Here is a 21,253-nt window from a genome sequence, read left to right as displayed (position 1 = left end):
ATTCTAGAAACCTATTCTAAAGTTATAAAAGAGCAGTTTGTCTCATTCTCTCATCACACTATTTAGCAAGTCGTTTCTCTTGGAGACTGACAATTGTTTCAGCTAGGGTGTTTTGAGCAGTGAGCAAAGTAGATTTCAGCAACAGGAGAAAGAGATTTCAGCAGCAAGAGAAAGAGATTTCAGCAGGAGATTTCAGTGGCAGCAGATTTGGATCAGCTACAACCATATTTCTCTTCTATTTTCTGGCATTTCGGGGTAATCTCAGCCACAGAAAATTATTTTGGGTAAGCCACATTCATTTTTTTAGTTTTTTCTTACTATTTCTTCAATTTTTATAGGGTTTAGGCAGCCAAAAATATGAAAAACGTTTTTTATTTATAGATTTGTTTTTTAAATTTATTTTTGCAGCAGATTTGGCTCAGCTACAACCATATTTCTCCTCTTTTCTGGCATTTTAGGGTAGTTTCAGCCACAGAAAATTAATTTGGGTAAGCCACATTCATTTCTTAGTTTTTTCTTACTATTTCTTCAATTTTTCTAGGGTTTATACAGCCAAAAATATGAAAAATGTTTTTAAATTTTATTATTTACAGATTTGTTTTTTTAATTTATTTTTGCAGCAATGGCTTCCAGCCAAAGTGTAGCTGCAAGTGCAAGCCCTAGGGCCAACCCAAGGGCTGAATATTATCCTCTTTGGAGGCATGTGACGAAGCTTCAAAGATGTGGAGGTGGTGGCTCATGGGAATGGTGATGCAATCTTTGCAATAATACGTACAAGGGCTCCTACCCAAGAGTGAAGGCGCATCTATTGCATGGAGGAGGACAGGGGATTTCAGGTTGCACAAAAAAATCAGATCCGTTGGCAAGGAGGGCATATCAAAGAGAGCAAGATGAGGCGGATGGTACTAAGAGAAGGCATGATGAGCTTACTCAAGCTCCATCTAACATTGAGCCAAGGATTGTAGTTGAAGCAAGAAAGAGGAGAGCTGGTCACACTCAACAACATGAACAACCAGCACCCAAAAATACCAGAGGCCCAGGGGCATCCCCTTCAGTTCAGGATAGCAGAATTGCTAGATTGGTGAATGTGCAAGCAAGAGAAGAAACTGATTCCAGAGTGGCTAGGTGCATTTATGCATGTGGTATCCCATTCAATATTGTTCGCTCTCCTTACTGGCAAGATATGATAAGGGCAGTTAACAAAGCTCCTCAATGGTACAAGGGGCCCAACTATGAGAAAGTCAGACTTCTCAAAAATGAGAAGGACCTTGTGGAGGACATTTTAGCTCCAATTCGTTCTTCCTGGAGTAGCTCTGGGGTTACCATAGTCTCAGATGGTTGGACAGATATGAGGCGCAGACCATTGATAAATATCATTGCCACTTCCCCCAAAGGAGCAATGTTTATCAAGGCAGAACACTGCTCAGGAGAGGTGAAAGATGCACAGTACATTGCTGATGTTATTATAAAAGCTATTGAACAAATAGGGCCTAACAAGGTGGTGCAAGTTATCACGGATAATGCACCGGTTTGCAAAGCTGCAGGTTTAATTATTGAGGGGAGGTATGACCACATCTTTTGGACACCATGCATTGTCCATAATCTGAATCTGATCTTAGAGGAGATCGACAACAAAGTTTCCTGGATAAAGGAACTCACAGGGGAAGCAAGGGAGATTATCAAATTCATCACCAACCACCACCAGTCTCAGCCCATATTTCGAGAGTACTCCAAATTGGAGTTGTTAAAAGTTGCTGAGACAAGATATGCCTCAAACTTCGTGATGTTGCGCCGCTTTGTTGAGGTTAAGCATGCATTAGTTTCTATGGTGGTGAGTCAACTTTGGATTGAGTGGAGACAAGCAGATTCAGAGCGGGGATCTATGGTGCGTAGATTGTGCCTTGATGAGGATTGGTGGAGCAAGGTAGATTTCTTGCTAAAGTTCACAACCCCTGCATTTGAGCTTTTCCGGAGTGCTGACACTGACCAACCTTTCTTGGGAGAGGTATATGATGACATGGATTCCATGGTTGAGAAAACTATGGAAATCATTTCGCAGGAGTCTCCACAACTTTTGTTTGTTGATGATCATTTTGCTGGTTTGATCAAGAAAATCATTGTTGATAGGTGGAACAATTTCAATACACCATTGCACACTTTAGCACATGCTTTGAACCCCAAATTTTATGATGAGGAGCTTATTGCTAAAAGCAATGGGAAGAGGAAGACACCCCATAAGGATAGAGAGGTGGCTACTAGGGTGAAAAAAGCCCTTATGAGAATGTTTCCTTCTCATCTACATAGGGAGGTAAAGGAGGAATTTGCCAGTTTTGTTGCAGGAATAGATGATTATGCAGATATATCAGCGTTGGAGGAGAGAAGCACCATGAATCCAGTTAGGTGGTGGATTTGTCATGGAGCAAATGGTGTACATTTGCAAAACCTTGCCATTCGTATTCTTTCACAAGTGGCAAGGTCTTCATCAGCAGAAAGGAATTGGAGCACTTATGGTTTTATTCATTCTGTGAAGCGCAATAGGTTGGGCTCACAGAAAGCAGAGGATCTTGTTTATGTGCACTCCAACCTTCGCCTTGCATCTCGTAGGGGTCCAGAATACAACAGTGGTCCTTCTAAAGAATGGGATGTGGATGCAGAAAATCCTGATTTGGATCTCTCTCTTGCTGCCCTGAATATTGAGGCCGAATCTAGAAGTGGAATTGGTGCATCATCTTCTTCAGCACTACCATCCACTGTTGAGCATTGTGCTGCTTCTATTTTTGATGAGGATTGTTATGATGAGGATTAGTCTTTTGTGACTTGTCTCTATAATTCTTGCAGCCTTATAGTCTTTATTGTACTTGCAGCCTCATATACTAATATAAATAAAGGCTGATTTTGGATTTTCCTATATTTTTATTTTCATTATGTCATCATTCATGACTCATGAGTAAATGTGATGTAAATTTAATCTTAATGTTTAAATGTAATAAATTATAATCATATAATGTAAATGTATCATTCATGCTTTATGATTGCACATATATATAATAATAATTTTTAAATACTTTTAATATATATATATATATATATATATATATATATATATATTCGCGTTTCCCCGTTTCCAAAATTTGGGGAGGTCGCGTTTCGTTTCACTTCCCGTTTCGGAAACTCGTTTCCGTTTCCCCATTTCGTGCAACTTAGGGTAAAACCAACTGTGCCACCTCCCATCCTATAGACCTCCATTTCTTTAGAAATATCTTCACGTTCTTGCTTAGATGACACCATCTTCTCGACACAAGTGAAGAATCCATCCATCACCTCGGCATCAAATCTGAAACCATAGGCGTAAGAAAATGCAAGGTTGAGGTAGATACCTGTAGCATGAATGGGGCGATGGAGGGTATTGTTCCATCGCTCATTAATCACTCTCCGTATGACCTGTTGTTTCTATAACCCCTCGTCTCCCTTATCTTCATAATAAGCACGAATGGCTTCTTTGGCCTTATCCATGGCCTCATACAAGTAGCCCATTGCGGGCTTGTCTCCATCAACCAACCGAAGAACTCTTACCAAAGGTTCTGAAATGGCACACACCTCCTCTACTTCTGCCCAAAAGCTCTGATCATATGAAACTAGTTTGCATATGCCCTCTCCCTTTGGTTTGCGGCTAATAGATAAAGAACGCCAATCCTCTGAAAGAAACATGCTCTTCACATCCCACATGGAATTCAACAGAGACTGAAGAGATATGAAAGTAGTGTCAAATCGTGTCATGGCAGGGCGCACCAACTCTTTGTTTTTGGTGTATTTTCTCATCAAGCTAAGCACAGATGCATGATTATATATAAATTTTGTTATGCTCTTGGATGATTCAACAATATCCCTCACAATAGGAATCTTACTTATATCCTCCAACATCAAGTCAATGCAATGAGCAGCACAAGGTGTCCAAAACAAGTTAGGATACCTCTCCATAAGCAACTTGCCAGCTGCAACATAATTGCAGCGCTGTCCGTTATGACTTGGACAACATTGCTTGGGCCTACTTCCCGAGTGAAGATGTCCAACAACTCACATAATGTACGTGCATCTTTACAGATGCATCAACAGATTTCATAAACATTGTCCCCTTGGGACAACTAACCAAGAAGTTAAGAAGGGTCCTACCTTTCTGGTCAGTCAACCATCTGACATGACTGTGCATCCAGTTTGTTCCCATGATGCCCTAAACTCCTCCAATCTAGAAGTGCAATTAGTGTTTTCATATTGAAAAAGAGGCCCTCTCAATTCTGTAAAGGTGGGGGCTTTGTACCCCGGGCCAACGACAACAACAACATCAACATTTTTGCCCCGGAATTTGCCCGAAATGGAATTTTAATCTGTTGATACCTCTTGACATATGCTTGCCACACAACTTGCAAGTCAAATACATTCTATTGATCCCCCAGATTCGTGTATAGTATCAGGTTCACCATATTCCCACATAGCGTCCAAAATCCTTGGCATTTTGTTTTAAACTTTGAACTTTAATTTAAACCTGGGCACAAAAAAAATTGAAACAAATTAAAAATTTACCATCACATAAAAAGAAAACACAAATGCAATGGTTGATTTTAGATTTTAAATGCCTTTTCCCAGTCACTTGAAAACACTCAGATTCAGTGAACAAGGGCTTGGAATTTGAATTTTTGTCATTTTAAAAATTTAATCTTGAAAGTTGAAGTTTTGCTTCAATCTAGAATCTAGATTCTAGGCAAAAATAAGACATAAACAAACTAATAGAATTTTAGAGAAGTATAGAAAGATTTAAGAAATCACGTGTAAAAGAAACTATGAGAGAAATTAAAATACATCCCTGGCACTGGGCAGCAAGAATTCAACACTTTGAAGTTTGAATCTCCCACGATGAGCAGTGGAAAAATCTCCAAATCTCCACCTCAAAACTCACAAATATTCTCCTCTAAAGCAATGGCAAGCCCCTATGTATCTCCATAGCGCCGAATGGGAGAGAAAACAACGAAAAATAAGACCATTTTCACCTTTGCGGGCTCTTTATCCGCGGCTTGGGAAGGGAGGCCGACTTTTTGGGTTGACTCCAGATTAAATCGAGAGTATAACAAAAAAATCACGATTTTTTCCTTTGTGAAAAAGTCGCCAAAAAGTCGTGCGATTAAATCTTTTAGTTCAAAAAATCGTGTTTTTAGGATTAAATCACGATTTTTTGCAAACTTTTTTCACACTGGTTATAACCCTTCCCTGTTGTGCGAATAGTCATAGTCAATATGTGTTTTTGTAATTAATAATAGTAAATACTTATCTTTCTTGTAAATGGTCACTCATACTATATATATAACATCCCATTTTAAGGTCATGGCCAAGCCAAACACTAAATTGGTGTGAGACTTTTTGTTTGTGAGACAAGATACTCACCTCCGCACAACAATTTGACTGCTAAAGTCTATGAAGCATATATCTCTAGCCCCTCTGGTTTTCAACATGTGACCTCATAAGAGGAAATAAGTGTAATGAGAAGATTTTTCAACGGGAATCACATTATAGTGTTTTTGTTGACGCGTTTCGAACCAACGAGTGTGGTTTATCATCAGGACAAGTTGAAGAACCAAATCATGGCTACAGGGTAAATAGGGAGAGTAGATCTTCCAACGGCTATAATTGACTAGGAAACAACTATTTTGATAGAGAAACGGTTAAATTTGACTGGACCAAGGGAGAGGAAAAGTTATTAAAGCTATGATTATTATCAAAATTATTGTTATATATATTACGAGCATTTGATTTTTCTTTGTTTGAAAATTAATAAATTAGTTGTCCAATTATAAAAATATATAAATGGTTGGTAAATCATTAAGGAAGTTAGTTTTTTGGCTAACTCAAAATTGCTAATAGGAATACTAATTAAATGATTTTGTATATTGTGAAATAATTATAAAACAAAAATAATACATCAATATTATAGTAAGGAAAGATGTGTTAAAATATACCTTCCTAGTTTAATATAAATATATAAGTAAATAGTCAATGAGTAATTATGTAAAATAGTTTCATTTATTATTAATATCATAGACATAAAATGTAAGAATTAACTCACAAGATCCTGACCTATTAATCCCCTATCTAAAAAACACGAATGATTTAAAAAAGATATATATATATATATGGAGAACTAAATACATGTATATTATGAAAACAAAACCTTAAATCATTTATCAAATTAAATATATAAATAGTTAATTAGTTATTATGCAAATTAGTTTCTAGACATAAACAATTCAACTTCTCTTGACTATGAACCAAACTCGTTGGTTTGAAACGTGTCGACCAAAGACTATAATGATGTGATTTCAGCCGAAAAATCTTATTAAACTTATGGATCACAGAAGCTTAAATTCAACAAAGGAAATAAGTTCTCTTAACCCTTAGAACCATCCAACCTGTATTATTATTATTACACAAAAACACCTGAATTCTATTTTGATTGGATGTTTTATGTAGTTGGTAACAAAGGTATTAGAAGCTGTACAATTCCAGCCTTTGAATACATATTGGGCGTTTTTTTTTTTTTTTTGTCAAATTAATCACACCAAACTTCGCTGCAAAATTGAAAACAATTTTTTCGAAAAAAAAGTTTGAACGACACAACGTGAAAAATATTAATCGATATCCAATAGAAGAAAATCAGATTGGTATATTATTCCGTTGGCCATTTTGGGAAGACGTGAAAACAAAAATTGTATCAATCGTTGAACCCAAGTCGCCATTATACAACATTGCTGTTTCGTGAAATTGGGAACAATCAGAATTTACAGCAATATTATACACGGGGAAATCCGCTTCAGTACAACAACCATATTCTGACCTTGCTAGTTAAGAAGGTCGAATCATGGCATAGGAATTCCGATAAAACGCCACAGATGTCAACGTCATTTCGATTTGAAAAATCAAGAGTACTTCCGTAACAATCATCACTACTAGTGAAATCTACGAAGTCTATTGGGCGGAGTCCTTGTTGGAGCTAACTTGAAACAATATGGGCTAATCATTCACTAAATAGCCCAGTTCTCAGCATAGCATGATTTTGGTCCAAATCTGGCATCTGAAAATGTCAATAATCGCACAGAACCGCAACTTTATCAACTCAAAACTATGATTCGAGTATATTTTATGGTCTCTGAATCAACTCAGATTGTCAGAATCGCATTTTCGACAACTGATTAATCAGATTCAAGGATTTTTTTATTTCCTAGATTCTGGCTAAGGCAGTCAGAAATGAGGCTATTTAGTTAATCGTTAGACAGCTCAACTAGAAGCCACCAATATCCATCCATCAAACTACCAAGTTATTCATCGGAGTCGTCAACAAACATGACTGTTTGTTTGTAACATTGGATTGTTTCTTTGATTTTACTTTCGCTCCTCGACATTGGATTGTTTCTTTGATTTTACTGCCAAAAAGCATGACGTAAGCAACATGATAGCCACCCTCTTGGAAACTAAACCATTATAATAACCATGGTGGTTGTCCCTTCTTGGGGAACTGTGCTACCATTCGTAAGAAGTTTCATGGTCACCAAGCACCGTACTCTCCATCGTGGAGGTTTACAAAAGAACGCGGGGGCGACTAAGGCATTTACTGCTTCTGCATTATGAGAAAAACTAAACTCTAGTATTTCGTAGCTATTAACGCTTTGTGATTCTACCGTTTCAAGTGGGGTTGTTGATGGCAGCGTTTGTCAGAGTATAAGAATAAAATAATAACATATATAATCTAGCTATATATTATATAAGTATTTAATGTAAGTATTATAAAATAGGTGGTGATTTGAAGGTGTACATTACCTCATTTCAGTTGTTTGAGCTTAGTCTCAAATTGATTAAACACAGGTCCGTTTTCCAAACTAAGTTATCAAGGAAGGACATTGGTGAAATTCAAAAGTCCACCGTTAATTCAAGGAAGAAGACCATGACTTATTCATATGAGAACAAATGGTACAATGGTGGAAAGAAACCAAAATGAAAATTTTCAACCTAGCCCATGAAAGAGACATTAGAATTTGAAAATTGGTTGCTTGCTAGAGAAATAAATATATTTTAATGTGAAGTAGCAATATATCCACAATACAATGACAAATTTCAATGAAAGAATCAAGATGTCAAGAAGAATTTTGACAAAGACTTTTCAAATAAATATGAAGAAATTTGTTGCTTAAAGAATCATAATCAAATCCTTTTTGCAAAAATTATGAAGTTAAAAAAATGAAAAGAAGATGCAATAGGAAATCAAGAAATGACTTATCGATGAAGAAATAGTAACAAATCCAGTGGGATCAACAATGCTTGTAGAAATCAAGGTGCAAACTATAGATAGAGGAACCCTCGTAGATGCAATTCGAGAGCTAAGTGTCATTATTGAAGAAATCTTATCTATTCTCAGAAAAGTCCATATTCGAGTAATCATTAAAGTGACACCTACAAAACTAGTTATTCTAGAAGACACATTCATCACGACTGACAAAGTTTTATATTGGTTCAAGGGTGTCAACATAATAGAAGGAAATTCAATCACTAGGTCCTTTTGTCACCCTAATCATAGAAGTTGCTGCAAGGAACAATCAACATGCCAACATCAATTGAAACAGAATGCAACCTCTATTCTTAGATATTAAGATGCCAATTCAACATTTCCAAAGGTATATTGAAATCATAATCAAATAAGTCCTCATCCAATGTTGCATAGTGCAATTTCAAAGAAAATTGATTAATGGTGGATCAAGTCTTGCACAATGTGATAATATTGTTGAGAACTTTGAAAATCTTATGCCTTGTTTCATTAGCTAGGAAAACATCCTAACTAGTCACCCAATAATCGTTAGCTACGAAAACACCCTTCTTCCAAGTCACCCAATAATCTATGTCCAAGATGCCCAAGGAAAAACAAGCATAAGCATCCATTGCACAATGAAAAACACACCTGTTGGATTGGATTGCCCACCTTCTAACATATGCTCTCGATAGATGGGCAAGGGGACATATGACCGATGCAGGGAGCGGAGATCAAATGGCACAATGTATTGGCTACAATGGTGGCTGTCAGGACTCAGGGGCTGCCAGCTACCAGCTGAAGAGATATCTATGAGAACAATTTCTCCAATAGGGTCACCCACTTTTGGTTGGTAACGGCTCCCATTGGACTATAGTCAAAGACTAACCTCCCTAGTGAAGTGAGGTGACAAGAATACAGTCAAGATTGGTCAATCATCTAGTTTGCCCCTTGATCCATATTAGTATGCTCATAACATTAGGTAAAAATACATGATTGCAAAATGGTTAAAGTACCTACCGATGGATGATCCACCTTACTTCAAGAAGGAATGCTGGATGGGAGAGAGAAATCTGAAAGGAGCAAGAAGTGGAGGATCCGGGCTTCATATTATGCTTGATCACATATAGGGCTCTTTGCTGGCTGGCTGTGCAAGGAGGAGAAATATCTTCTCCTATGGGTTACCCACTTTTTGGTGGGTAACAAGAACACACGTCCCATGAATTTTTAACACTCAAACATTGTATGTCCCAATGTGTTTGACACTTAGGATACCAAAAGATGTTAACATTAAAAAAAAATTCAAGACTCTATGTAGATGTGTCCCAACATGTCAATAACTACATCCCGATGTGTGTTTGATGTAGTTCTACTTTCTTGATTTTCGAAAAAAATACATCTTTATGTCTATATTTTGTTTTTGTTGCATTCAACACTTGGGACACCAAAAATTTAAAAATGTTAACATTAAAAAAAATATATCAAAACTATATGTATATGTGTCCCAACATTTCCATAACCGCATCCTGATATGTGTTTGATGTAGTTCCACTTTCTTGATGTTCAAAAAATTTACAAATATGTTCCTGTGTCATGCAGTGTTTTCAAACTGGCCACTTACCAAACTGGGTTTTGGACCAAAACTGGATCAAGCCAGATTCGATGAACTGATTTAAAAAAATACATAAAATGAATAAATTTGAATGAAAAAATTAAATTTAAGATTCCAAACCTTGACTCCAAAACATTGGAGACAAAATAAGCGAAGTTTGCTCATCTATATACCATGCAAGGGTGAATATTTCAAAATGGCCCTGAGTGCAACACATATTAGCAACAAATTAGATAATTAATGAGCCTCTAAATGGCCTTTAGAATCCAAAAGCCATGCTACAAGCTACTGGGCCATTGGCCTGCTACAAATCATTTACCAACATGATTACTCGTCAAACTCATACCAGTACTCATAGCAGGGGCTACATAAACATCATTTGGCTCAGAGTCTCTAGACTCCTTGGATTCATCATCCTTATATCATGGTAGAAAAAGCATAAGATGCCTAACCAATGATTTTGGTTTGAGTGGAGGGTTCATCTCCTCAACCTTATAGTATGGTAGAAAAAGATTAACATGCCTCAACAATGATATTGGTTTGAGTGAAGGGTACATTTTTGTTAAGGTCATGGAAGAGGAGTTCAACAATCAATATCACGAACATTAGAGTAGTTCAACAATAAATACCACCAACATGAAGGTACATAAAAGGCATGGTCCTCCTGATTAAATACCAATCCCATACCCTCATACATGATAGAATTCAATGAAAATGTTGCAATTCTACCAATTCTAAAAGCCTGAAAACTGTCAAGTGTGTTGAATTTTGAGTGGAATATGAAATTCTACTTTCTCCATATGAAGTTCGATAAAGTTGGAGCTGCTCCCAAACATCCTAAAACAATTGATGGTAATTTCAGAATGCAAGTTTCTGTGATTCATAATGTTTCAAGCCCTGATGATGAACCACACTTAGTGGTTTGAAATGTGTCAACCTATAAAAAATTGGAATGTGATTTACCAGAAGAATTCTCTTGAAATTGATGCTAATGTTAAAAATTTAAGTAAAAGGATAAAAAGGAAAGATTGACATTTTTTTTATCTTTCCTTTTTATCCTTTTACTTTAAGAATTTAACATTACCATTGATTGCCAACATTGTGATGGTTTAGGAGTTAGGTTGTTTAGGGTTTAGGGTTTAGTAGTTAGGCTTTTACAGCATGATCGGTTTAGGATGGGATCGGCTGGTTAGGACTGGTTTGGACCAGTTTGTACCAGGTTGGTATGAAACCAGTAAAAACCAGTCCACCAGCTCAGGCTGGTGGCCAGTTTGACCTATAGCCCTGTCCTACTGGTCAGTTTGACCGGTTCTGGTTCAAATCGGGCCAGTGATTAAAGCACCGGGGTGACATTCTCACATTCCCTGTATGTTTCATTTGATTCCTTTCCGATTAATAACAATAGCTTTTTTGAAAATAGAAAAGCAAGACCTCCTCGTAAAGTTCTTTTCTTTAATCGACTGCTGAAATAAGCACAACAAGGTCCCAAAATGGCTCTCCAAAACTGGGCCCGCATAATCTGCCAACCCCAATGCTGACACACCTCAAAATAAGCCTGATATCAGACATGTCTAATCTCAGCACTGGGGCACACTTTGATTTGTCTTCTCAAGGAAGCAAACACGAAGTGTTGATCTCTCTCGAAAGATTTGCTCAAGATGCCTTCATGGAAAGCCCCTTGTCCTACAAATATGGTGTTTAGAAAGGGTGGAAACTCTCAGAGAAAAGCTAACATGAGCTTCAGATATGAAGTGGAGGAATGAGTGCTAACAAGTCCAATGGTGTTTTCTATAGAAAGTACAGGATGACAACTTTTCTTGAATCTTTCTATTGCTGACTTAAAGATATGGTCTTCCTAACTCTATGTTTTTTGCAATCAAAGGATCTCCTTCTATGTCAACTATTAAATCGATTTCTTGATCCATGGAAACCTCCCCTTTCTCTCCAGCTGAGTTGGTTGGATTCTCTTTCCCAAATCTTTTTTGGGTGTAAGTACGTGCTTCCTCAGGGAAATCATATAGGTCAGAAAAGGGCTGGGGTCCATCTTCCTCTGCCTTCTGTTCTATATGTTTGGCTACCAATTGTTTATATTTTTTCCCTCCTGGTGTCTTCTTTGGCTTTCTGCCACCCTGCAGTCATCTTACTAAGCTGCTCAAGATATTTTTTTTTTAACTCAAATAGCATTAAGTTCAATGCCAATAAATAACAAGAGATTGTGTCCATACATTTCCCAAAGTGTTTCATATGTGCAGGAGAGAATGAAATGATCTGATAGATATTATGCCCATAGTGCTTTCTACAAACTTATAATTTCTTTTGCTAGGAGTATCCTTTCTTCCCGTTTTTTGCTTGGAAGCTGCATGTGTTCTTGGCATTTCCTTTATAGGTGATTCAATTATGTATTACAGGGTTTTGAGATCGGGCCTAAGTTTTTTACTTTGAGAAAGTGATTAGGTGTACTGTGTAAGTTCTTACTGAGTTGGGATTTTGATTTCATGGTATTAACACTCCTTTGGGTACTTTTAGCAATTTTGGAGTTGCGTGTGTTTCTAGGAAAATGACACTGAATAATTTGACATGCCTAGCCAGATTCTACAACTTGATTTGGAAATGGGGGAATGGCTAAATATGAAGCTGTAGATTTTTCTGTATGTATATGCCCTACCAACCTTATGTTATATGAGACAAGACAGCCCAACGGGTTATAGCTCAATTGGTTTGAAGTGAATGTTTCAAGGCATATTGCCAAGAGGTCACAGATTCAAATATGGGGGTCCTGTTGGGTCACTAGCTTCAAGGCCTGTGATCAATCTGCTTTCCATTTGAAAATTTCAGGGGAGGAGTGCTCTGCAAGAAAATCATTGCTGACCTTCATGCTGTTGAGCTGATAATAAGTCTTCAGGCTGACCAAACTACACTCTTTCCTTGTAAAAAAGATAGTGAGGCATGATATGTTTTTTCATGTCTACTGACCAATTTCTGGTAATTGATTTGGAAGTAGATACATATGAAGCTGTTAACGCTGCATATACATCTTTTACCATTGTTACATTTTGTGTAGGATATATAAATTATTATGAACATGTGAAAGCATCTTGTCTTTGGGAAAATTACAAGGATTTTAATGTTGGTGATTGCAACTTACTTTCACTGATAAATTATTAAATTGTTTTAATGTTTATCATATAGTTTATCCTTTACTGCATTCTGACTTCTAATTGTTTTCTAGGCCAAAAAGGCAACTTTGTCATTTCCCAGGCCAGAATTCAATGGAAAATTGGTCACGAATATTGGTCCACTTATTTCAGGTGAAGATGACAATTTGCTCAAGGACAAGGATTCTTTAAATGGCACATTTCAATGCAAAATGGAGAATGTGAATGAGGTGGAATTGGACACTAATAGTTCATGCAGACCCATTAAGGATTTCCTTCAACCTGACATTCTCAGAAGCAATACATTTGGTTGCACCGAAATGAATTCCTCCACGACTTCTCTTGAAATCCTTGATACGAAAGAAGCTAGGGATGAGTCTGAAGATCACCATGCTAAAAGAGGACGTTGTAGGATAGATGAAAAGGAAGTTTTCGATTTTTCGAGAGATTTTACTGGGCAAGCTGATTGTGATTATGTTGGAGTCATCACCGAAAACAGATCCAATATTCCTTTTGAAACTAAAGACCATTGCGGAAATTCAGACTGGGATCAATTCAGGGTGCCACCAGGTTTGATTGAGAGATGGGGGGATGCTATGGGTATCCTTTTTAAATATGCTGGTTTTTTTATTGCACCTGTTGACTTATTTTTATAATCTAGTGAGCTTTGTTTTATCCACTAACCATTTTGGCTAACAATTAGTGAGCATGCCTATATCCTACCATTTTGAAGACCCTTAATCAGTTAAGATATTGTTTTTCCTAATTCAAAACGTTGTTGCTGTTTTACTAAAAGCTATGGCCGCTATGTCAAGGGTACTGGTTCACTTCTTGCTACTTCCAAGGTAGGAATGCAAGTTTTTATGAATTCCTAAGATATCTCCTGTCAGGTGTTTATTGCATGGTCAGTTATAAAACTGTTAGGAAAAAAGTCTCTTCCAAAATTCTTTTCTTTTAAAAAATTTTGGACATGATTTCATCGGCAAAGTAGTTATTTATTTATTCTACTTTCTGATTTCTGAATTTTCTTTGTTTTTATGAATTAATATCTTGACCATTCTTCTGATATATTTCTCTCTTATTGACCATATAGCTGAGGAAAATATTTGGATTTAACAAATACCCTTCAAATTTGTTTGAAAGCATATTATCATATAAAGTGGTGGCTCTATCTTAGCACATGGGTACTTGGTAAATTGTAACAAAGCCGTTGAAAGAAGATTGACATTTTGAAGAAGTGATATCTCCCAGAGATATCAAGCCAATGATTAAACTCCCATCACATTTCAACTATATCAATAATGGTAGCTAGTTAGCTATCTCTATGACAAGATATTGCCTGTCTTCTCTTTAATTAAGCTGGCGTTTTACAGTTGAGCAATGCTGCTATAGAGTTATCAACATTTTAGATCAATCCCACTGTCCCCTGTTAAATTTAGAAGGACCCATTTGATTCGCATCATGGAAAATCGTAGTCGCCCTTGGCCTAGTGATAATTTATTATTTGGTTATTGTGTATGTTCTTTCAGATGTCACCATATGTTGTGGCATCAAGAAAATGCGAGATACATATTTGAAACATTCAGTAGAATCATATGGTGGGGAGAGCATCCTAGTCTAGTCCCAGCCCCTGGGGACTTAATGTGTTTATATGGTTCAGTCTCTGAAACCTTGGATTAGGGATGGTGTGTAATAAATACATGAATAATTGATTTTAACTCACAAAAGTATGTGAAGGGTCATGTGAGGGAAAATTGAGGATATGATACATATATATCTCTCTTTTAGTGTCTCTCCTTTGTCTTTTTCCATAATCTCTATATTATAATTAAACACGGTATCAGAGGCATGGTGATTGTGGCGTAGGGCAACTTGAAAGTCATATCAAGAGAAGGTTTGGCACAAACCTGGAGAAAGAGACAAGTTCAACTTGAAGATGAGGCAATTTAAAGATCTAATCAGTTCCAGTGCTCCTGTATGATTGCAACCCGATTATCTGTTTCCTCGTATGTCTGTGACCAGGTTACATCAAATCAATGGCTAAATAATAAAAAAGATAATTCATATGACAGACCTGAAATTATTTATTGCAATTTGTATAACGCTTTGTAGGATAGCATCACATGATGGGGTTTATTGCGATTAGCGTTGAGATTTGTTAAAATTAGCAGCTAGGGCCAAAATCCATGTGGGTCATCTTATTTATGGCAGCTGATATTTTTCTTGGATCCCTCTCATCGAGAGGTGTAGGATTGATCTAAAGATCATCCGATTCCGATAAGTATTCATGGAGTTATGAATTTATTTGCGTTATAAGACAATTCGTCAAGGTCGGCAAGCAACCAATTAAACCCCACACCTGCTCAACATTTTAGTATAAATAGAGGTGGCCTTCAAGTTATTTCAACACGCTTGGGATCTCTTCCTCTCTCTACTTGTCTTTGGGTTTTAGTAGGAGGAGAGATCCTAAGGGATAACACTGCCTTGATCCAGAGGGCAGAAAGCCGGAACTGCCGGAAAAGCCAGAACCGCTGGAAAAGTCGGAATTGCCGGAAAAGCCAGAACCGCTGGAAAATCTGGAACTGCCGGAAAAGCTAGAAAAGCCGGAACTGCTGGAAAAGCCAGAACTGTTGGAAAAGCCGGAACTGTTGGAAAAGCCGGAGCTGCCGAAAAAGACAAAACTGTTAGAAAAGCCAGAAAAGCCGGAAAAGCTGGAACTGTTGGAAAAGCCGGAACTGCTGGAAAAGACGGAACTGCTAGAACTGCTGGGAATTGCCGGGAATAGCCGGAACTGCCGGGAACAGTCAGAATTGCCAGAACTGCCAGAACAGCCGGAGCATCTGTCTCCGAAGGAGAGCAGCATGCAAGGGACAACTAACTAACATTGGGACAGTTGTATGGTACTTAGCAGCAAATACACCAAGCATGCAATGTTACAGCTAGCATGCAAGGGACAACTAGCATGCAACAACAAGCATGCTAAGGACAACAAGCATGGTAGAGACAACAAGCAAGCAAGGCACAACAAGCAAGCAAGGTGCATCGAACACATAGGTTAGGGTGGCAACATGGTGCAGCAATGGCACATAATGCAGTACAATGATGGGTACAGTCATGATTAATGAAGCGTGATGAGATGCAACATAGTAATGATGGGTGCAGCATGGTGCAGTGCAGTGAGGTGCAACATGATGACGAAATGCAGCACAATGATAGGTGAAGGAGTCACCTTGGAGAATTAGTTGAAGCAGCATGTCTTCAACTGATCTCATGTATCATCTTCTTAGAGATGATCTATGCTCTTATATAGATAAGTCAAAGTGTTGACTTCTGTTGTAAACGTACTATCTCTCTCTCTCTCTGCTGAACTATTGAAGTACATATAAGAAGAATTGATCAAGGGTTTCCCCACATTGGGGTTTGTCCTTGGCTAGTGCCACATCTTGTGTCCTCTTGTCTTGGCTTCTCTTCTGCGATTTATGTTTATGTTTTATCTGCAGTTTACTTTAATGCTGATGTGATTGCTAATTTGGAAAATATATGGAGCTAACTGTGAAAATTGAAATAAATTGCTCTAAGCATAGAACATACCTAAAATTAACATGGTATCAGAGCCGAGGTGAAGGCAATGCCCAAGCAAGAATGAAAGAGTAATCACCGAAGACGGTTGGGAAAGAAAAGGATCAATGGATTCCTCATCCCTCTTCAAATTCACCAAGGGTGAAGTCAAAGCAGAGAATATTATCAGAATGGCGCAGCGGAATATGGTCTACCTAAAGATCACTTCATTGGAAGACCGGATCTTAGGGTGGAAGGAAAGGCAAATAACTAGTTCGACCATTATGCGAAGGAGTGTCCAAATGGCAGGGACACATCACTTGATGATGATAACAATCATTCCAGGGACATCTTCAATGATCAAAGGAATGACAGGTAATGCAGGTCATCAAGGAAATGGCCTACTCTTCAAAGAAAGCAAGGAACCCCAGGTATGAAGAATCAAATGTTGTTTCTGATAAGATAAAGAAGTGTTATCTTGTATTGGCCCTCTCCTTTGGACTCTTTGGGAATTTGGCTTATAGATTGTAGTGCTTCAAGGCACTTCATTGGATAGATGGGTGCACTCTCTAATTTGGTAGAGATGGAAATAATCGTGGGATTATACTTGGAGCCGATGCCACCTATCCCGGAAAGGGTGTAGGGAATGTTAACTCTCAATTGATGAAGGGTAATTCAATTCATTTACAGAATCTCTTTTATGTACCTAATCGCAAGAAGAACCTAGTGTCCATCTCAGAAATGGAAGTCAAAGGTTTCAGGGTGGCATTCATCAGTGGAAAGGTATGTGTTAAAAAAAATAATTTTCAAAGATGCTTTTTCTCATGGGTTCAGGGTTGGCAATTTGTATCAAGTTGCACGATGGTCCATTGGTGATCATGTCAATTGACATATCACATCTATAACACCGGAGGTCTACCTATGGGGCCGTACTTGATGTGAGTCAAATGGTGATAGGGATGTTTTAATTCAAGTAGAGCATGAAGGTACATGTCTGAGATGTACCGAAGGAAAATCTTATAAGGAAACCATTCCCCTCATGCAGCAGGTCCACAGGTTTGGAACAACCTGAGGAGTTTGAGATTCATGATCGGGAATCTCATGTATACAGGTGGAAGAAAGCCCTCTATGGCTTGAAGCAAAACACCCCGAGCGTAGTATGAGAGGATTGATAGCTGTCTGATGAAGCTGAGATTCACTAGGAGTGAAACCGATCCAAACCATTACCCGAAGGTTGTCGATGATAGACCTCTCATACCGACACCTTATGAGGACGACCTATTTCTGACAGATGCAGACCCTCTCATTTGCAGAAGTAAGAGGGAGTTGGATTCTGGATGTGGAATGATAAACTGCAAGCCTGTGACTACCTCGAGGATCTTAACTTTCAGAAGTTACATGGTAGTGATGTCGGACCAGATTTCGGAAATGCCTTTGAGTTTCATAAACTAATTCGCGTTGATGTTCTTGGTGAACTTCCGTCTGGACTTATGTTTTGCAGTTAGCATGCTGAGCTCATATTTGGTTGAGCCCCACTGGATTGGTGCCAAGAATCTTTTGAGATATCTTTGGGGCACAATCTCTCATGGATTGAGATACACTGCTGGAAATATGAAACTGCATGATTATTCGAATGCTGACTGGGCAGGTAGTGTGGAGGATCACTAGAGCACTTCTCAGTGCTGGTTCTCTTTGGATTCTGCTTCGATATCATGGATGAGTATGAAGCAGAAGTCGATTGCTATAAGCACCGTCGAGACCGAATACATAGCTATGAGTATGATCTCGTGTGAAGCTGCATGGTTGCAGAAGCTATTAAGTGAGCTGTTTGTACACATGATGAATATCACTGTGATTCTCTGTGACAACTAGAGGGGGATTCGATTATTGAGGAATCCCGTATTCGATGATTGCTCCAATAGATAGACATCAGATACTGCCTTATCTGCGATATGGTAAGTCGATGAGCGAGGAGGCTCCATTGCATTGAGACTGATGTACAGGTCGCAGACATTTTGTCAAAGCCCTAGGGAAAGGTCAAATCTGTGACTTTCCCAAACGACTTGGTGTCGTTGAAAGACCTTCTTATAAGGGTCCTGCATGTTGCATGCATTGAGCTCTAGGAGCTCTGGGGGGCTTGGGGTACTTACTGGAGCAACATATGACCACAGGGTGACTCACTGTCCCCTGGTGGTGTGCTATGAACAGGATGATTAGTTCTTCTGTGGGTCGGGATGATTAGTTCTCCCGTGGCAATTGTGGAACGGGATGATTAGTTCTCCCGTGGCAACTGTGGAACAAGATGATTAGTTCTCCTGTGGGCCAGGATGATTTGTTCTTCGTGGCGACTATGGAACAAGATGATTAGTTCTCCTATGGGCCAGGATGATTTGTTCTCCGTGGCGACTGTGGAACAGGATGATTAGTTCTCCTGTGGGCCAAGATGATTAGTTCTCTGTGGCATCCACTGACAGGATGATTTGTTCTCCTGTGGACAGGATGATTAGTTCTCCTGTCAAGGCATCCTTCCCATGCAGTCTAGGACTCATGGGCAGTACCTCTCATCTGATCAATGAGTAGGGAAATGAGGATAGGGACCATAGTAGTACTATTTATGGACGCATCGCTGTATCTACCGTACTCCCTATGCTAGGACGACCTCCATTAATCTGGGATCAGTATGAGTGGTTTGAGACACTCTCTTGTGAAATTGATCTGGGATCAATATGAGTGGTTTGAGACACTCTCTTGTGATATTGATCTGGGATCAATAAAACTGACTTCGGGTCAGTAAGAGTGATGTGCCACACTCTCTTAAGATGAAATTGACTTCGGGTCAGAAGAGAATGGTATGAGACATTCTCGATCAATTCTTCTTCTTCATGGTTTAGCAGAGCAGAGCTTAGCAGATTAGAGCAGAGCAGAGCAGTGCAGGGCACTGATGGCAGAGATAGTACAGTTGGACATATGGATCAACAGATGGAGTTCTCCCTAGTTGAGTGGGAGTGTTAAAATTGGAAACTAGGGCCAAACTCCATGTGGGTCATCTTATTTATGGCAATTGATATTTTTCTTGGATCCCTCTCATCGAGAGGTGTAGGATTGATCTAAAGATCATCCGATTCTGATAAGTATTCATGGAGTTATGAATTTATTTGCATTATAAGACAAATCGTCAAGGTCAGTGAGCAACCAAATAAACCCCACATGTGCTCAACATTTTAGTATAAATAGAGGTGGCCTTCAAGTCATTTCAACACACTTGGGATCTCTTCCTCTCTCTACTTGTCTTTGGGTTTTAGTAGGAGGAGAGATCCTAAGGGATAACGCTACCCTAATCCAGAGTGCGAACTGCTGGAACTGCCAGAAAAGCCAAAACTGCTAGAAAAGCCGGAACTGCCGGAGCTACTGGAAAAGGCGAAAAAGGCAAAAAAGCTGAAACTACCAGAACCACTAGAAAAGCCGGAAAAGCCGGAACTGTCGAAAAAGCCGAAACTGCTGGAAAAGCCGGAACTGCCAAAAAAGCTGAAACTGCTGGAAAAGCCGGAAAAAGCCGGAAAAGTCGGAACTGCCAGAATTGCCGGAACTGTCGGGAACAGCTAGAACTGCCAGAACTGCCGGAACAGTCAGAGCATTTGTCTCCGAAGGAGAGCAACATGCAAGGGACAATTAACTAACATTGGGACAATTGTATGGTACTTAGCAGCAAATACACCAAGCATGCAATGTTACAGCTAGCATGCAAGGGACAACTAGCATGCAACAAAAAACATGCTAGGGACAACGAGAAAGCAAGGGACAACGAGCAAGCAAGGTGCAACCAACACATAGGTCAGGATGGCAACATGGTGCAACAATGGCACATAATGCAGTACAGTGATGGGTACAGTCATGATTAATGAAGCATGATGAGATGCACCATAGTAATGATGGGTGCAACATGGTGCAGCGCAGTGAGGTGCAACAAGATGACGAAATGCAGTGCAACGATTGGTGGAGTCACCTTGGAGAATTAGTTGAAGCAGCATGTCATCAACTGATCTCATGTATCATCTTCTTAGAGATGATCTATGCTCTTATCTAGATAAGTCAAAGTGTTAACTTCTGTTGTAAATGTACTATCTCTCTCTCTCCGCTGAACTATTGAAGAACATATAAAAAGAATTGATCAAGGGTTTCCCCACATTGGGGTTTGTCCCTGGCTAGCACCACATCTTGTGTCCTCTTGTCTTGGCTTGTCTTCCGCGCTTTATGTTTATGTTCTATCTGCAGTTTACTTTAATGTTGATGTGATTGCTAATCTGGAAAAGATATGGAGCTAACTGTGAAAATTGAAATAAATTGCTCTAAGCATAGAACATACCTAAAATTAACAAGATTTGTATTCATTTTTACCCGTCAAACATTTTTTTTGATGTTTTGGGTCTCTATGTTACCCATCAAAAAATGTGGTTTGAAATTGTGCACTTCAACACTGAAGTTTTGATAAGAAATTGACCCTTCAATGATGAAGCTTTGAATGGAAATTTACCTTTCAATAATGAAGTTAAGATTTTTAACCTTCAAATTCACAAAGTCTTCTGCAAA

General features: G+C 38.6%; 1 protein-coding gene across 5 annotated transcripts in view; it reads left to right on the top strand.

Moving 5' to 3' along the window:
• The window catches only part of DNMT2 (DNA methyltransferase-2), a 320,023-nt gene that overhangs the window by 160,210 nt on the left and 138,560 nt on the right, over positions 1-21,253 (top strand). For all 5 annotated transcript variants that reach the window (XR_016252859.1, XM_089396361.1, XM_089396360.1 and 2 more), the window contains exons 6-7: positions 13,183-13,708; positions 13,859-13,953. Coding sequence is in view for 4 of the 5 variants with exons in the window: in XM_089396361.1 (XP_089252487.1) it covers positions 13,183-13,708; positions 13,859-13,953 (621 nt within the window). In the remaining variant the exon portion in view is untranslated. The remainder of the gene's footprint in view (positions 1-13,182; positions 13,709-13,858; positions 13,954-21,253) is intronic.

This window comes from Pinus tabuliformis, chromosome 1_2, assembly GCF_031772625.1.
Source record: "Pinus tabuliformis cultivar Carrire ecotype Pingquan chromosome 1_2, CPIR1, whole genome shotgun sequence".
NCBI lineage: Eukaryota > Viridiplantae > Streptophyta > Pinopsida > Pinales > Pinaceae > Pinus > Pinus tabuliformis.
Note: the sequence above shows the minus strand (reverse complement) of the source record. Positions and strands in the feature narration are given on the sequence as shown.